This window comes from Chelonia mydas, chromosome 3, assembly GCF_015237465.2.
Source record: "Chelonia mydas isolate rCheMyd1 chromosome 3, rCheMyd1.pri.v2, whole genome shotgun sequence".
In the NCBI taxonomy this organism is placed as follows: Eukaryota; Metazoa; Chordata; order Testudines; family Cheloniidae; genus Chelonia; species Chelonia mydas.
This window is the reverse complement of record NC_057851.1, coordinates 202,984,577-203,003,389: the sequence shown is the minus strand read 5'-3', so window position 1 is coordinate 203,003,389 and position 18,813 is coordinate 202,984,577. Positions and strand designations below refer to the sequence as shown.

The window sequence follows — 18,813 nt, the reverse complement described above, 5'->3', positions numbered from 1 at the left end:
TCAGTGTAGCTCTGTGAAACACTAGGTAATATTAAGTTAGTACAATTTGGTAACCAAAACTGTCAGACTGTCAATCTTCTGTGTCAGTGGAAATATAGTAGTGTTCTAAAAATAAGTTTTATGTCCCCCTTTAACATACAATTTTTATGTTAATTTCTATTTTTATTTAAGTGAGAAGAGGTAGCAAAGATCCTTGTTTGTGACAGAAGCTACATTTCCAAAGGTCTTAGAGAGGGTTTCAGAATATTAATGCTGAAAAGATAATTTTGGAATGCAAGACTCCTTTACAATTGAAAGAAAGTTGAGGTGCTAAGATACAGATGCTGCTCTGCAGTGTGTTACATATGGAACTCATAAAGATAGACAGTTTTCTATGTCAAAGAGAACTTGTGCCATTGGGGACAAGATCCATATGAAATGGAGAATATAATTAATTCTGACAACTGGCCCAAGACAACTTACAATACCTGCAAAGTCGTCATTCATAGCAATACGATAATGCCTTGACCCATGCGTCATCAGATTAGTCATGGCAAAAGTATATGTGCAGTGTTGTAGCCATGTTGGTTCCAGGGTATTAGAGAGACAAGGTGGGTGGGGAAATATCCTTTATTGGACTAACTTCTTTTAGTGAGAAAGACAAGCTTTTGAGTTACAGAGTTCGTCAGGTGTGGCAAAAGTATGTGACCTGTAATTTCATTATCAGAATTCAGAAAAGTGTTATATGTTTAGCTTGATTCACTAATTGTCTTTTCAAATGTTAATCTCTAGATAAGAGTTTTGAGGAGGATGCCCTGGTAGACTCCGATGCCCTGGTCAACTCGGAAGATGAAGCAGATTTGAAGACGCCTTGCCCTATACAAATTGTTCTTGCGCATGAAGATGACCATAACTTTGAACTTGATGAAGAGGCGTTGGAGAACATTTTGCTTCAGGAACACATAAAAGATCTCAATATAGTAGTTGTCTCTGTAGCAGGGGCTTTCCGCAAAGGGAAATCATTTCTACTGGACTTCATGCTTAGATATATGTACAACAAGGTGAGTAGTTGAAGGCTGTTCCTGCAAGAATAAATAAGATACCACCTAATTTGCTAGCTCTCTGCTTTGGCGACCTTGTTTATATACCATACTCTTGTTTAAAAAACAAAACAGTAAACTATCAAAAAAACCCGCAAAACCCTGCCTTTCTGACTCCAGAAATATTGACATGGTGTCAAGTTGGCAGAGCTTGTGAAGGCCTTACACTCATCATGATGGCATTTCTCTGTCTGTAATGTGGTAACATTTGAATATAGCATCCATTCAATTCAGGTATTTCAGGGAATAGTCTGGGCATCAATAACCAGAGCCCTATTGATTTTGGGGGAACCTAAAGGGAAAAATGGAGCATGGCCATCAGATTAGCACATCTGCAAGCACCTCTGCAATTGTCTCAAAGAATTGGTTGATGATGCCTGTTAATTCCTTGCAACATAACAATGCCTCTATCTCATCTCTGCTCTGAACACCCTGAATCACTTATCTCCCAGACAGAATAATGGCAGCGGATGGCGGGGAGGGGAATTAGGGTATCCTAATATAGGGGGAGGCATGGGAAGAATAGGGGTGCACACAGACCTCTGCCATGTGAGGGAGGAAGAAGGAAAAGGGGCACATAGCATTTCAGGCCCTGAAGTATGAGGGGGTGGCGGGATGGCCCACAGGGATCTTATGGGGAAGAATGGAGGAATGCATGGAGCCCCTGCTGGGTGTGGTGAGCACAGCTGACAGAAGCTATGATGTGTGATGCATTAGTAATACTGATCTTCAGTTCTGAAGTGTGTTCAGATATTCTTTGTAAGTATTTTTGTTTCCTACAGTGGTTAGCTTAACTTATTGTTGGTGTCACAGCAGAAATTGGCATGGAGGAAGGATTTGAGAGAGGGTAGTGGCTTCCAGATGAGATGAGGGAGAATGCTGTATGTATAAGGTGCAGCATGGAAGAAGACAGATTTGTGGAGAAGGTGGACTAATTCACTATAGCAACAATATTTCAGACTTTAAAAAAGCATGATTGCATAATACTTGTAATTTTTGACTGTTTACTGTTTCAGTTTGTGGCCTTTAAAAAGAAGATAAATGGCTTCAATTCAGACATTGAATTAAGTAAGGGGAAGAGTGGCAAAGTTTTAACGGCAGTTAAGAGCAATTAAATGTTTTCTAGATTTCTCAGTTACAGAAAACAAACTTGTAATCTACATATTAGTACTTATATAAGCTAACAACAGTGCACGTGTTCAAGTATCTTTCATCTGGCTCACTGAACAGTGACCTTGAACAGCCGTCTCCCATGGACAGTAGAAACAATATGTAATACAAAATTACCTGCCATGCTAGGGGGCCTCAAAGGCATTCTGGTGTGCGCTCATCAGTCCTTGACAGTGAGAACCAGGGTAAATTGTTGCCTTTTTAAAAAGTAATCTAAGGGTGAAATGCTGACCCTACGAAAGTTGATGAGGTGTTTTGACATTGACTTCAAGGGAACCAGATTTCATCCTAAATCTTGACACTCAATCCTAGGCCACTTCAAATTGCTGCTGTCAGACTATTTGCTGCTTTAAAATAATGGCAGATGTGCTAATTAATCAGCATTTTGGGGAAGAGAGCAAGATATTGCCACAGTTTAAGGCCTTACTTAGAGTTGGGTGAAATAACTCTCTTGTAAATTTGGAGTGTAAGCTTTTCCATACCCATGACCTCATTATCTTGTATTCATCTGTATGGCCAATAGCGCCGTGTAAGTAAAACTGAGTTTGGTTTGGGTATTTTCCTCTGTGATTAGATCTAATATGGAGGCTTTCCACCCCGCTTGTCTTGTTTGTTCTGTAGTGGTCAGACCAAAACTGTGTCTGGATTTTAAAAAAGGGATGGATAACTGATCCCACCTGTACCCCTTGTACAACTAGTTAAATGCACCATGGGGGTGGAGATCGTGTTTTTTACAGTCCTCTGAAGAACGTCGATCCGACGTTCCTGTGGGAAAATTGAGTTACGACATTTTGACTTAATTGGTTCCTGAAAATCACGTCTTGTGTCACAAGTCCAAGGACTGCCTGTATCACTTCTTGGTACCAAATGAGGAACATGCAGAACGTTGGAGCAAAGCAACTAATCATCTTTGCTTGATTCAAATAAGGAAACTTACCTCATTTGGAATAGCAGCCTCTGTTCTATAGGCCTTCAAGTTCTGAAGCTGTTGTTTAGTACGTTGACTGGGTTTGCCCTGAGAGAGAGCCCCCTGTTCCACTGTTTAGACAATTGCTACTTCAGAGCTAACAGAGTTGACACCACAACTTCAAAGTCCAGAATGACCTCTCCTTCACCCTCTTCAGACCAGTGCTGCAGATCTTGAACCAGAGCGATCTACCAGACAAATGTATGTAGCAAAATGGAAGAGATTGACGTTAGGCAGTATGATGGAAGAAAGTCAGAAAATAAAGCCTCATTCAAGTAATGGGGAAGAAGAGTTCCATGCTCCAGATGTTAGAAGAGGTTTGGCTTTTTACCTGGATCAGACTAGGCCTTTCAGGTCTTTGTCTCAGCTCTTTGTTGCAGTTTCAGACCGAGTAAAGGGCCGCCTAGTATCCACCCAGAGGATCTCTTCCTGGATTTGTGTGTGTCTCAGAGAGAGACCCCGATTTGGCTGATTCTGCACCTCCAAGTAAAGTGGGCTCTCACTCAACCAGGTCTCGGGCAATTTCCATGGCCTTTCTGGCTTGTGTTCCCATACTGGACATTTGGAAGGGAGAAACCTGATTGCCTGTCACATGTTTGCCTCCCACTGTGCCATCTTTCATCAATCTAGAGACTCTGCCAGATTTGGACAGGTGGTCCAACAATCCCTGTTCATGTAGGCTCCGAGCCCACTTCCACTTCAAACATCGTGTGAGTCACCTACAGTGGAATAGATGTGCAATCACCCAAAGAAATGGTTACATATCTTTCTATAACTGTTGTTCTTCGAGATGTGTTGCACATGACCCCTCCCTTTCTGTCCCTTCTTTCTCAGCCTGTCTGGTACGAGGTAACTGGGGGGAGGGGCGGGCTGTGGGCAGCATGGCCCTTTGTACTGTGTGCAGTGGCGTGAGGCACCAGAGGGTGCTTTCGCTCCACCAACATTTACTGCTAAGGGAAAAATCTCCAGCAGCTGTGCCTGAGCCATGCACACACTTGCAGTGGAATGGACGTGTGCAACACACATCTCCAAGAACAACAGTTACAGGAAGATATGTAATGAGCTGTTACCCCTGCCTACAGCATGAGGGAGTCTTGCCTTTGCTTAGCTGGGTATCGGCTCTCTAACAGCACCAGCCTGTTACTCGCTCAAGCACTCTCCTCTGGGCTATGTCAGCCCTGACTTTGCCTTGCAGTTTAATAATTGGTGCACCCCAGTCCCTTTGAAGCATTCCCTTGTGCTACCAGTTCCTGACGCTGGCTACTCACAGAATTATCAAGTCTGCTGTTCCTAAAAGAACAGTGCACACCTGCTTGTATGGATTCAATTTAGGATCAGCGCATTGCTTAATATCACAGCACTTAAACTTATTCTTGTTTTCACTATAAAGGTATTTATCAAACAATCCAGATTCAAGTGATAGTAAGTAAATATATTGGAAACAAACCATTACATGTAAAACAAATCATAACGTGCTTTCTAGAGGTTAAACTTAACTAACAGGTTAACCTCCTGTCTAAAGAAGCTTCGCATGCAAAGTCCTTTGCAGCATTTGCAGCCAGATTGGCTGAGGTCCTGTTTCCATGAATGTAAATGTGCTGTCCACTTATTTCTTAGGTGCAGGATGACAGAGTGTCATCTTTGCCTTGTGCATATGCCCTCAAAGTGCCTTGTCTGTCCTCAGACAGGGCTTGTGTTTTGCCTGTGTGGTGCTTCCCTGTTGACTTAACATCTCTTCGTTAACATTTACCTTCCTCTGTAAATAGGCTTAATTTATATCCTAGGTGCCGACTCCATGGGTGCTTAGGGCTGGAGCATCCACAGGGAAATGGTGAGTGCTAAGCACCCACTGGAAGCCCCTCCCCCAGCACCTCCTGCCTGCTAGCGGCCCTGCGATCATCACCTCCCCTTTCCTCTCCCCCCCAATGCCTCCTGCTCACTGGGATCAGCTGTTTTGTGGTGTGCAAGAGGCTGTGGGGCGGAGGAGCCTGGACATGGCATGCTTGGTGGAGGGGGGGGTGGAATGGGGCAGGAAGAGGCAGAGTGGGGATGGGAACTTGGGGAAAGGGGTGGAGTGGGGGCAGGGCCTGGGGCAGAGCCAGGGTTCAAGCACCCCCAGCAGATTGGAAAGTCGGCACCTATAATTTACATCCCAAAAGAGAAACATTTCTTACCTCTTGTCTGAAGGAAAACCTGTCCTTCACCTCTGCTGGTGATGAATGCCTTGATAAAGACTTCAAAATCATATTATATATACACACACACTAGTATCTGTACATACATGTCAGAGTAATATTAATGACCAGTGTGACCATGGCTTTTATTTATGACCTCACATGATGCTTTTTGGTGAACCAGGATGTACATACCAGAAGATATTCCTATAACCCCCTGGCTAGCTGCCAGTAAGGGGTTCTTGGGACACAGGCAGGGAAAATAAATTGATTCAACATCTGCATCTAGTCTTCTGCCAGTGGGCCATTTCCTAACCTTTAAAATCAAGCTGTCCCTTTATTAAGATTTGACTTGGCTCCTGTATATGCCTACCATCTACCTCTTTGTATGTAGACACAGCACAGCGAAAAGATTCATCAATAATCTCTTCCTGCTCTTTCCCACCTCTATGTAAACAGATGCATTTGTGGATTAAATCTGGTGCTTATGAAACTGTTGGACTCTCCCCTATGAGCCACTGCTCTTTATGCTGCCAGTTTTTGAAGGCTGATTTCCTCTTCTCAGGAGCATCAGCTAGAACAGTTTGAACTATGGGCTCTGCTTGCTGATTCTTCTTTCTGCAGGGATAGAGAGAGGCTGTCCCCACCTTAAATTTTTTTCTAAGGTAGCTTCTGACTTCTACCTACCACACTCTTGACAGTTTACTTCCCTGAATCCTGACCACTACTGGGAGACGCTAGCTCATAAATTCATTGTAAAGTGAGCTCTTAAGTATTACCGGGGCAGGTTGAAACCTATTAGGAATTGCCTAGACAGCAACTCCCAAACTGGTTTGTGGGCCACTTGCTGGTCACTACCATTGTTCTTTTCTTCTTGGGTTCTTCTCGTAGTCTGTCTGCCCTTTGAGGGTCTTGTATTTCCTCTCTCGCTGTGGGACCTGAGCACTTCGTGAGCTTTAGTGAGGTGTGGGTGGGGGCAAGGGGGCTAAAATCTATTTTCCTGGTGAGTGGCTGTAGGGACAAATGTTTTTAGGGACATGAGGCTGAAGTTCCCTTATTCAGCCCCTTCTAGAGTGAAGTAGGTGTTTTAAATACTGCAGCAGTGGATGCACTCAAAATGGTGCAGGTAACGAGTCTTTCTGTAGTTCTTCTGAGGGGTTCTGTGCATATCCATATGACCCACTCTCCATCCCTACTCTGCAGTCAAAGGTGTAAAGTTGAAAGTTAAAAGCAGGTTAGACAAATACCTGTCAGGGATGGTCTAGATAATATTTGTCCTGCCATTAGTGCAGGGGACTGGACTAGATGATCCCTTGAGGTCCCTTGCAGTCCTACGATTCTATCATTCTATGAAATAACTGTTGGTCGCAGCCCCTTATGGGGTGGGGGTATGTGGACAACCCTAAAGGCCAAAGTTTTCTCGAGGGAAGCAGTCAAGACACAGGAGAGTTGGAACACCACAGGACCTGCAGGTAGTTATCTCAGACTCCAAGTACAGCTGAGCAACCTCTTTTTCTAATACTTTTTGTATCTTGAAAGCCTGTTCTAAGAAACCAGAGAAGTATATGGAAGTGTGCTAAAATACAATCCTACAAGTGATCCTCTTGCTGTTAAGTAAGTGTGTGCCTTTCTCTTAACAGAATTCCTCATGTTGGATAGGTGGGAACAACGAGCCATTGACTGGATTTACATGGAGAGGTGGATGTGAAAGAGAAACAACTGGCATTCAGATTTGGAGCGAAGTGTTTGTAATTGACAAGTCTGATGGGACAAAGGTAAACATTTCTATGGCTAAATGGACTCATTCTTCTTTATGACCTCTTAAGCTTTTGTTGCCTTCATGAATTTGGTTAAGATGTTTAATTTTTTTTAAGTGGTCAGATACCCCAGGTTTCTCAGTCACCCTCTCTTTGTATTAATCCTAATAGTTTCTAAGAATAAAATTTCAATTTATTTATGAGATGGGGTGGGGTACAGGAGGGGAGGAAAGGGAGAAATTCTAGCCTCGCTCCAAAGCCTTTTGCCAAATATATATATATTTATATTTTCCACCCTGTTGCTGTTCAGATACTTTGTGGCTATTGTGGAAGGCTTTCTAGAAGTGACTGCTGTTGACCGTCGTGTATAGCCAAATGCTCTGGCAACTGGAAGTATTCTGCAGAAAAAGCTAGTGAATTCTGCAAAAATGAGACGCAGTCGTAGCCTGCAGTTAGGCTCCAGTGGAAAGTACACATGGCCACAAAATCCCTGGAGGCCAGGCTTTAAGTGTGTGTGGAAGTTGTTGATCCCTCTCTGTATGGTTCTGGATGTGAGGTTCTTGAGATTTAAGTTTTATGTATAACCTCTTCACAGTGAAGCAAAGGGTTCACGTGTTGCATTGTGTGTAGTGAAATATGCAGTGACTGCTGACAACAAGGATTAAATCTTCTTAAGCCTGTCTCCCCCCCTGCCTCCCAGAGCTCTTGACTGATATTTTTCATAGGCATGGCACTGCTAGAGCCCAAAGGGAGAGTTGGCAGCTTCATTGGCTGGATAATGTTACAAGTTTTAAGTAGATGGTGGCCTTAGTGAATGTTAGAAAGAACCTTGCATCCTGAGTGGTATAGAGTTGCCTCTGTAACTTCCATGATTTTTAACTCAGGGCTAGCTGACTGGTTCTGTGATTGTAGAATGGTCAAAGTGTGGGATCTTGTCTCTAGCAGCTTGTGTAATGTTACCCATTTGTTCTTTTTTCTACCTTTTATAACTGAAAGAAAAGGAAATATGAATCTATTTCAAAGATCTAGGGGATCAGACAGTAGACGCGTCTTGGAGTCAAGACTGTTTCATCACTTAATTGTCAACTTACTTAGCAGGAAACAGCTAGTTTTCCTTCAGAAAATGTTTAATTGTTTCATATCTTCTTGAAGTAAGCTTTGTCACACATCTAGCGTTCATGAAAAGTGCTGGAGTGCTAGCCCCGGAGACTGAAGTCCTCTGGTGTGTCACAGTCAACAGTAAGGGTCGGCTTTGCTACAGTGCCCTGTAAGAGTGCCTCATTGGTCAAGGTTGAGGAGACTTTGGGGGGCGAGGCTAACTCTGTATCTGTGTATCCTTGGCCTCTCTGCAGAATGCCAGTAAGGGTGTCATTCTTGGGTAGTGGTTTGAGTCGTGGACAGCTGTCCACTCGGACTGTCAACGCGGTTTTAATGAGTCAACAGAGGGGCAACGACTTCCACTACCTGGACTGGATCTGACCCAGCAGCCTAGAGGTGAAACCATAACATCTTGGTTAATTATTGCTGCTTTTTAAAAATCTTTAGGTGGCTGTACTACTTATGGATACCCAAGGTGCCTTTGATAGCCAATCCACTATCAAAGACTGTGCGACGGTATTTGCTCTGAGCACCATGACGAGTTCTGTCCAGGTGAGAATAGCTGTGCTGATAAATGGCAGCTTTTAAACCTCTTTGGCTTAGAAGACATCTTAAAAATATATCTGTAGTCACGCCTTAAAGGGATAGGCAGACCTTTTAGATTTCCATCTCTCATTTAGAGTATCGCAGATGAATCTCTCTTTGGAGCGGAGATTACCCAAACACTACCCCCATTTCAGGTCCCTAGTTCTGTTGCGCTGCAGATTCTACTAGGGGAATCCCAAATTGATACAAAAAAATATATATAGTGACACCTCCACAAAGATGCATGGCAAAAATCACTGAGCAGCCCAGCTTATACAAAGGGAGGGCTGAGCCAGCACAACAAGCTCTAAATGCACGACTGCTGCGACAGTTAAAGATTTGTCAAACTTCTTGCAGTATGTCTCTTGAATACTGTTTTGAGGCTTGTCTAAATTTTCAAAAATGACCAGGTGTTTTTAAGGAGTATCAAATTGGACACTCATTCATTTGTAACTCTTGAAAATGTAGGCCTCTGTATATATCTGTTAACAAATACCTACATATACAGAATCCCGCCTCTCAGGAGGTGACAGTACCCTTCAAAGGTGTCTTCTAAATCTATCGATATAAATTTTAAGTCATGAGGGGAAAAAACACACTATCATTTTTATTACCCACTTTTAACATTTAAGAATAAAAAATGAGTTCTTGTAGCTATGTTTGCAGAGACACTGTCAACTTGAAATCTAGTCCACTTTTAAAAAATGAGATACTATATGTTTGCCCTGGAGTCCCCCATCACCTTGTATGACTTTACAGTTTTGTCTGTTTTTAGCTGGCTTTTCCCTTCATTGCTGCCATCCAAGAGACCCATACAAACAGGAATCTGTGCATTCGATACTTTGTGTATAGTCAAAAAGAAAAGGAGTACTTGTGGCATCTTAGCGACTAACAAATTTATTAGAGCATAAGCTTTAAATTTGTTAGTCTCTAGGGTGCCACAAGTACTCCTTTTCTTTTTGTGGATACAGACTAACGCGGCTGCTGCTCTGAAACCTGTGTATAGTCAGTTTCACAAAGTAAACTTTTTTGTGGGGTGGGAATGATACTTTACTTCAACAGAAAGGGAAATCTCGCTTGTTGCAAATAACAATAGTATATCACAGTCTTTCAGAAGATTGGTTTGTGGGTTTCACTTTTTTAATTAAAGGTACATTTCAGAGCATTCTAACAACCTTGAAATACTGTGCTGACCTTCCACAATATCAGGCATTTAATACATTATCTTATCCTTTTCTTCTGACCCCTTGGCTTGTATGACTCCAAATCTAGCCATAGATCACTAACTCTGCTTTGAGTTATGCCTCAACGTTCAGTATTCATACTCTCTCATCAATCCTGGGGGCTCAGGAGAGGTAATGATTTATTTGCCATGTTGGCAAAGTTCTATGTCAGTTGGGATATTTAAAAGCAAAGGAACAGAACTTTGCAAAATCAGGCAATATATAGCAAAGAGCTATCCAACTCTATGTGGGCCAATACCAGTGGGGTTCTGTCTGATGCAACATTACCACAGTAGCATGTGCTGGGGCATCTCCTATTCCTGCCCCAAGCAATCTGAGTTGGGGATAGAGAGGAAGGTGAGTTGAGTTTCAAGCTGCTGATGTTAAATGTGTGCCCCTCTTATTCAACTGGGGGGGGGGAGTGTTCAGCAAATAAAATAAAAAAAAGTTTGCAGTTCTTTCAATCTTGAAAGAACTCTTACGAGCTAGGATTAGGAAACTAATCACCCTTAACAGCAGTTATGTCCAAAGTCTTTGGTATGCCCAGGTGGTGCTTTTGAAAATGCAGTACGTGATACCACTTTGACTAAAGAGTGACCGTTGGCTGTTTAGACCTCAGCAGAGGTGGTGTGAATACTCAAGTTCTCCACTATAGACTAAATCTGTGTTACGGAAAGATAAAGAATAAACCTTTCTTCTGCTAAAAGTCTTGGAACTGCAATATCTCTTACAGGTTTACAACTTGTCCCAGAACATTCAAGAAGATGATCTCCAACATTTGCAGGTACATATAAACTGAGCTTACTTAATATGGCTTTTATTGAAGTGCGGTCCTCTTAGAATTTTTTCAGTTCCCTATTTTGCTTGATTTGGCAATCTGAAACTCTTGGAACCCTATTTAAGGGATTGTAAACAACTTTTGGATCAGGTTAAATGTATTTTTTTTCAACTGGTTGTAAGCACAGTCTTTTAAAAAGCAATTAAGGTATTGGTAAAGCAAAGGCAGTTAGTGTGATGGGGTGTGAAAGTCTTTTTGTCTCCCTTGGAGGGGGCTCCCTGGCTAAGAGGCACGTCTACCCAGCAATGCTGCTAAGCAGAGGGTCTGCCAAACCAGACCAGAGGGGATTGATCGATTTTATTTTAGATAAATTCCAGCAGGAGTCACAGTTGGCTCAGGGAGGCACTGCCAGTTTGGGATACTATTAGGCACAGCTGTGTCCGATTAAGGTTCGGAACTTTCGGGCTAGCGTGCACTTGAAATTTGCACCAGCGTAATTGTGTTTAGATAGTGTGATTGCTTTGTTTTACTGAAATAGTTCTATCAGTACAAGCCCTAGTGTGGATGCATTTTCACCGATAAGTGTATTCACATTGTGGGGGCTGTATTGCTTTAACTACACCAATCTAGTTAAAGTGGCACACCTTTTTAGTGTGGGCAAGACTGTAGACCGACAAGAAGCTGTCCAAGTGATGGAAGAATTGTCCTGTTTGTAACCTGCGTTTTCTTCTTTCTAAGTCACGTGAGGAGAGAGTGGCCAGAGGTTGCTGGGTTTTGGTTTTGTGCATGAAACACGAGCCTGGTCTCTTTCAAATAAATATGAAGTCCCGGAGAGACTGGCTTTTGTGTTAGCCAAACCTGTCTCCCATCTCCAGCTGCTCAGACCATGGCCCCTGCCACAGCTTGAAACTGGTTAACACGTCACCTGATACCAGGCTCCCCAACACATTCAGCTTCGCAAAAGGTGACAGCTGCCAACAGTGGGAGCCAACTTATAATTAGACATTTTTCAAATGCATTTCACAACTAATACATAAGTGCTTCTTACTGTTTGACCTTTCAGAGTACAAGCTGAGCAAAAGAACTGGGCAGTTTCTTAGAGGTTAGAGGGAAACTGATTTCCCAGGTGGCCTTGGTACTTTGATTGGATTCCAGTTGTCAACGCTGAGGGTGAGATTCATGATTGGGGAGGGGAAACTGCCTGGTGGATAAAGTTGGGAAAGGGGGATAGGAGACCCATGCAATCACAGGTTGGAGGAAGTAGTTTGGGGTTGATAGGATATGAGCCGTGTCAGCTCTTCTCTCCAGTGGCCTTGAGGTGGGGGCAGGAAGATGCTTGTATTAGGGAAATGGAATCTGTGGCTTGTCCTTGAAGGTCCTTGTTTGGGTACTTGGCAGCACCAACTGTGTCCCTCTAATGTCCACTTTATGGGCCCTGTCCCCTTCCAGAGTGATGTGGTGGCTGGAATAGGCCCCGGGTATCCATGTTTATATTAGATACTGCTAGAGTTTACAGCCAAATCAATGCCACCTTATGATCAACGGAAATAGGCTGGGGGCCTCCCAAATGTGGTTTCATTCCTGTCTTTGAGAGGCTCCAGAGGCTAGTTTTGTATAACTGCTCTTCTCTGCCAAAGGTGCTCTTGAATTGGGTTTCACAGGGTGCCATCTCTTTTCCCTAGTCCTCCCACATGGACATGGGTCCACTAGAAGGGCTAGTAAGGAGACGTAAGGCTACTGTGTATCTTCACTATGTTGATGACATCCAGCTGTCTGACTTGCATTGAACCAACAAGCTGGCTGAAAGCTCAAGCTATACAAGATGAGTGATGTTGGTAAGATGGTGGAAGCAGCTAGAAGAGAAGATGAGATTAAGGATGTGTGCTACTATTTGTGACTAGAGTTTGCAGTCTAATACCTTGTTGCTCCTGGTGGATCACATAGCAGCAGTGAGTGGGATGGTTCTCTTCCGTCTGCACCTGGCCAGGAGACTGCAATCATTTTCTTGAATGCACACTTCGCAACCACAATCTAAGTCTTTGTAGTCTCATGTAGACTACTGCACTGCCTGGGGCTACGCCTTAAATCAGTTCTGTTGCTGAAGCTTGCGCAAAAGGCAGTGGCTTGTTTGAGTTTCTTGCTGTGATATAATACGTGTTCAAGGATCGGCTTTAGCTGCCTGTATGTTGACTCTGGAGGTTGAGGTCTCTGTCATTGGAGATTTTTAAGAGCAGGTTAGACAAACACCTGTCAGGGATGGTCTAGATAATACTTAGTTCTGCCTTGAGTGCAGAGGACTGGACTAGAAGACCTCTCGAGGTCCCTTCCAGTCCTATGATTCTAAGTGACCATATCTCTGTCCAACTGTATGGTGAAGAGTGCAAACTGGATCCCCTTCTTTTCCCCTTTCCCCAGGCTAAAATAGAAATGTGGTGATCTCCAGGGCTTGCTGTGTCTGTTTCCTATGCTTTTGAAAAGGGAGGGAGGAGTTGCGGGCTGGGAAGAGTATCTGGTGGGTAGGAATCATTGGCTGGAGTGAGGGTTGGTGAAGCTGCTGCAATTCTAAATTGGCTTTTATTTGTAAGAGATGTCAGGCATCTAGAGCCTCTGATGAGGAATGTTTTGTAGAAACCCAAATCAACGTGCAGCACTTTGGAGGGGCACTCCTTGGGGGAGTTGGGAGCGTGCTATGTCAGATGGTCGCTGCCCAGGGAGGCCTGGATGGAGAGGTTGGGCAGGGGTACTCCTTTAGCTTAAGAAACCACAGGGTGGGAAGGTAGCAGCTATGTGAGAGCAGATGATCTGGATAATGAAGCTGGAAGCCTATAGGGGGTGGGGGCTTTTCAGAGACCACAGTGGGGTCTAGGAGAGCCATTGGAAGGTGGAGGGGAGATCTTCATGAAGAGGAGTGTATTGTTCTGGAATGACATGCAGACTTTCTTGAGAGGCCAGGGAAAGGATAGTCCTCCCTCAGTGCAATTTCTTGAGCATTGGTATTCTCATCCTCCAAGTGCTGAGGGTTAACTTCAGGGCCATTCTTGATAATTCAATTAAAAATTGGAAGCCACTAATTTTACCATTGATAAAAGAGGAAGCTTTTGGCAACACAGATTCTTTTTGTAATCTGTATGTGGCATTATTCTTAACAGTTTCATTTAATAGTTGTTTACAGAGTATGGAAGACTTGCTATGGAAGAAATTTACCAAAAGCCATTTCAGGTAATATATACTCTAAACTCTAACCTTTTTATATAATTACCTAGTTCAGGGCTTCTCAAACTTCATTGCACTGCAACCCCCTTCTGACAACAAAAATTACTACACGACCCCAGGAGAGGAGACTGAATCCGGAGCCTGCTTGAACCCTGCCGCCCAGGGTGTGGAGGCCAAAGTCCGAACCCCACCGTCCAAGGGCATCAGCCCCAGGCAAGGGGCCTGTAACCCGAGTCCTGTGCCCAGGGCTTCAGCCCCAGGCAGTGGACCTCAGGCTTCACTTTTGGCCCCAGGTCCCAGCAAGTCTAAGCCAGCCCTGGCGACCCCATCAGAACAGGGTTGCAACCCACTTTGGGGTCCCGACCCACAGTTTGAGAACCGCTGACCTAGTTTTTCAACACCTGTTCATAAGGGTAGGAAATTAGTTAATTTACATTATGGAGAGAAATTAGCTGGGCTGAAGCTCGTCGTCTTTTTTTATAGGTCTGGGTGAGATGTGTGTGAAAAATCAAACCATGGTAACTGCCTGATGGAATTTCATGTAGGTGAACTTAGGCTAGCATAGAATCTTTCTGAAAAGGCTGAAGGAAATCTGACAAGGAGTTTAAGATACAAAGTGTTTTTTTAATTTTTTTTTTTTCCACTTTTGAGCCCTCCTAAGGTAGTGATGGGTTTTTATGTTTAACTCTATTTTCAAAACAGCTTGCACTAAATCCTTCAAATTGTCTTACTCTCCTTGGAGTTATGGCAGTATAGATCCCCACTCTTGAGGGCGTGTGCACTAGTTACCAATGTTGAAGTCCTCTGGAAAGCAGTTTAGGACTCTCACGTGTTCATGTACAGAACCAAATGTTCAATGTGGGACTATACAGGGAGCTGTAGCTCCAGCTTCACCCCATTCCATTTGGCTGTGGAGGTGAGAGGACTTGGAACCTCTCAAGTTCCTTCTTCCTTTGTAGGTGCCCTTAGATAGTTCATGCTAGATTTTAAAAGTCTAAACAGATTGTGTTGTCAACAATATTACACTGTCTGGCAATCCTGTTTTGTGCCTTATTCTGAAGCAGTGATCTTTGAGGAGAGACAAAGCCAGGGTTTCAGCACAGTGGCTCTTTTAATAGCAAATTGTAGGGTGAATGGGTGTTCTGGCTCTGGTGCTCATATCTGCTCGCTCCAGGCAGGCTTACACCAAGGGACTGTAAACATCCTGATCTCAGGATTCCCTTGCAGTTGTCTCTCTGTTAGTTTGGTGTCTCCCAAATCCTTTTACATCCTCCTTTTTGTTCCATGTGTGGTGGTTCTACTAAGTCCTAGCTTTTACTTAAGAACTAAATATGCAAAATACTGTAAGTGTACATAGCTAGTGCCATCCAGCTAGCTCCCCTCTTGATAGGGGAGTGATGTCATAAGATCTGTTTCATGTGTCCAGTTGATGGAAGGGAGGATCACACTCCTATATCTGGGCTGGCAAGAGACAGAAAAACTAGAGTAACAGGTGAGAGTGTCCTTTTCGCTATCAAAGGTCACAAGTACATGCTAGCTTGAAGGTGCTCCGTCAGCTGTTCTTACTCACAACACAGGAATAACAAGTGTCTTGTATTCAGCTTAATCAGGTTTGGGGTTATAGTTTGTTGAATTACCAGCCACAGATGTAGGATTCTTGATTCTCTGCCATTTTCTGCAGCTATAAAGAATATTAAATTAACTATTCATTATTATTGTGCTCTTCTGTGTAGACACTAATGTTCTTAATTAGAGATTGGAGCTATCCATATGAACACTCGTATGGCTTGGAAGGAGGAAAAAAATTTCTAGAAAAGCGATTGCAGGTAAGTTACGACTTACAAAACCCACACTGGTTCCTTAGTTCAGGTGCTGTTCTGTGTTGAGATAGCTACACACGATTGGCTAAATATTTTCTGCTTGCTATTTTCTCAGTACAAATGATATTTAAATATGTGACATCATGTGATTGCCTTTGTACGATCTACATTTTTATAGAAGTTCAGAAAAAGGCTAGACAGTTTATGAATAGATTTAACACATTCTGCCATTAAATTCAATTATAAATCTTGCAGTCAGCTCCACAGAGCCATTTAGAATTCTTACTTTGCTTTTTTCAGGTAAAGCAAAACCAGCACGAAGAGCTACAGAATGTAAGGAAGCATATTCGCTCATGTTTCAGCAACCTTGGCTGTTTCCTGTTGCCCCACCCTGGTCTTAAAGTTGCGACTAATCCAAATTTTGATGGGAGGTTGAATGGTAGGAAGCATTCCATTGTGTTAATTTGCTTTGGATATATATCACTGGAATTGTTTTGCTGTAGCATAGAACTTGCCTTAAATCTTGCCTTAAATTTATTGAAGAGTTTGGGGTTGAAAAGTAAAACTTAGAAGTGTGCATTGACATATTCTCTTTTTGGGTTGTTAAACATATGGAGGAATTAAGTGATTATTTTTTTCCTGGTTCTGTGTTGCTTTTTAAGTTCTCAGGTAGCTGTTGGCTGTAACCTTGCAGATTTAACACTATCCAAGATGGCCAGCTGTGGGATTATGCGGTGCCTAAAATCAGAGGATTTACAAGCAGAATCCTAGGAATTCCACTCACATTTTGGTGGGTGAGAAGCTGCTAATGTGCCAAAGGGTGGTGTAGAAAAAAAAACTCTTGCATCTTGTGGAGTTCCCACCAATTATGTGCTGGGAGCAGAGACCTGAGCGGTTATACTGTGAGCGGTCTTCAAAGAATTTATTCTAGTTACTCCAGTACTATATAGATGAAGGGAAAAAACCCTACTCTAATTTTACAATAGTTTCCAATTGTCAAAGTGTTTCTTTAAGCTCTAAAAATTTCTTCAGGATAAGCAAATTATTCTGAGTCAGGAAGCATTGTTTTTTTTAAAGGGATTTGTTGTCAGTGTGTTTTTCTAGAGGAGAAACTCATTATTGCTTGAAATTGAGACGTACCACCTTTTTCTCCGGCTGATTCAATTTCCACCAGACATTGATGATGATTTCAAGAGAGAGCTGCGGAATCTGGTTCCATTACTACTTGCTCCTGAAAACTTGGTAGAGAAAGAGATCAGTGGATCCAAGGTGACTTGTAGAGATCTTGTAGAATATTTTAAGGTAGGCAAACTTTTGTACTAATTATTTTTTCACGCCTTACCAAAATTATCCTAATTTTAGAATGCGTTCCCAAAGAAGAGATGATAGTATCTAGGTTGCCACTCACTGATGAGCTTTAGGTAGTTTTGACTTTAATTTCAGCACGTCTGCTGAAACTGGTATGCATGGTTTTCCACCAGTACAGCTCTAAGGGCTTGTCTCCACTTACTTGAGGGCATGCGGTGATCAATCCACTGGGGTCAATTTAGTTAGTCTTGTGAAGACCTGCTAAATCGACCACTGATTGCTTTCTGATAGACTCCGGTATTCCACCAGAACAAGAAGCATAAGGTAAGTCAATGGGAGAGTTTCTCCTGTCGACACAGTGCGGTATAGACACCGCAAAAGTTTGACCTAAGCTACGTCGACTCCACCTACGTTATTTACGTAGCTGGAGTTGCGTAACTTAGTTCGACTGAGCCCCGTAGTGTAGACCTGCCCTAAGTGAGCTACTGTTTTGGCTGTGCCTTTAGATAGGTGTAGGACCAAAAGGCAAATCTTACATATTTTTCTTGAATAGAGATTATTACTTCAAGTGTCCTTAAACTGAGTTTGAGACAAATTAGAGCAAAGTGCCAATCTTGGTCCTGATATAACTTTAAATATAGGTATTGTGTGTAGTTACACTTGTAATTAAAGTTGTCTAAGCACTTCCATCTGAAGGCCTGTTTTCCAAGCTCATAACTTAATCAAATTTTTGGGCTGAAATTGTCCATGTTCTCTCTCAACCTGAGAACTCTTCTTTGAAACATTAGAATAAAGATGGCATAGCTGTTTTTAATGGTATGTGTAGGGAGCACATGCTGCTGCTGTTTAACCAAAACAAAACACTTCTGCCACCTTTGAAGGCTTGTGGTGTCTCAGGGGTTACAGCAGGAACTTGCAAGTAAGCCGTGTGTAGTTCCTAAGTTTCCAGTGTGCCTTTTGTTGGTCTGGTGAAAAATCTGTTGTGACCTGGGGAGAATTGCAAGCGTTTAAACACGTCTGTATCATGCAGGCGCACTGCTGTTGTCAGAGAAGAAAAGGGTTGTTTTTCTTAACCTCACATGTTGTGTTGGCTCCACTTGTGCATGTGTGGGTAAATTCTGAAGAACTTAATTTGTAATATGAGGGGGTGTGCAAAGTAGGATCTGTGAGGGCATGTAGGGCATGAGGCAGGGGCCCTGCAGCAACCCTTCCTTTGTGTTCTGCACACTATGCACACCCAGCAATGTTTGATTGCTACCTAGCAAATAGTTCTTCGTGATCAAACTTCTCTTTAAAACAAAATCCCCTTGGAAATTCCAGATCAAAATCTACATTAAAAGAATGTGACAGTTTCAAAGTGAAGCACTTGAGTCAGGAAATACCAAAGTTAAGGCAGCACTGACAACCAAAAACCCTGGCCCTGGTGAGCCAATGTAGGACAGTCTTTAATTACATGATTGCATGCAGATTTTTTTCTCCATAGGACCTCTACCGCACTTAGTTCAGGGACTGAATGTTTAGTGAATGTGGAAGAGACCACACTCTGAAAAGTGAGGATAAAATATATACATATTTAAGAACAGCTGCCTGATTGACGTTGCACTGTCCTACCTATTCAATGAATGACATGGGGTGCTGTGA

General features: G+C 42.9%; 1 protein-coding gene across 5 annotated transcripts in view; it reads left to right on the top strand.

Annotated features, from left to right (window-relative positions):
- ATL2 (atlastin GTPase 2) overlaps positions 1 to 18,813 on the top strand; it is a 56,319-nt gene that overhangs the window by 22,100 nt on the left and 15,406 nt on the right. For all 5 annotated transcript variants that reach the window (XM_037896380.2, XM_037896379.2, XM_043544219.1 and 2 more), the window contains exons 2-9: positions 772 to 1,040; positions 7,031 to 7,165; positions 8,693 to 8,797; positions 10,787 to 10,837; positions 13,994 to 14,050; positions 15,778 to 15,870; positions 16,165 to 16,303; positions 17,039 to 17,166. In XM_037896380.2, coding sequence (XP_037752308.1) covers positions 772 to 1,040; positions 7,031 to 7,165; positions 8,693 to 8,797; positions 10,787 to 10,837; positions 13,994 to 14,050; positions 15,778 to 15,870; positions 16,165 to 16,303; positions 17,039 to 17,166 — 977 coding nt within the window. The remainder of the gene's footprint in view (positions 1 to 771; positions 1,041 to 7,030; positions 7,166 to 8,692; positions 8,798 to 10,786; positions 10,838 to 13,993; positions 14,051 to 15,777; positions 15,871 to 16,164; positions 16,304 to 17,038; positions 17,167 to 18,813) is intronic.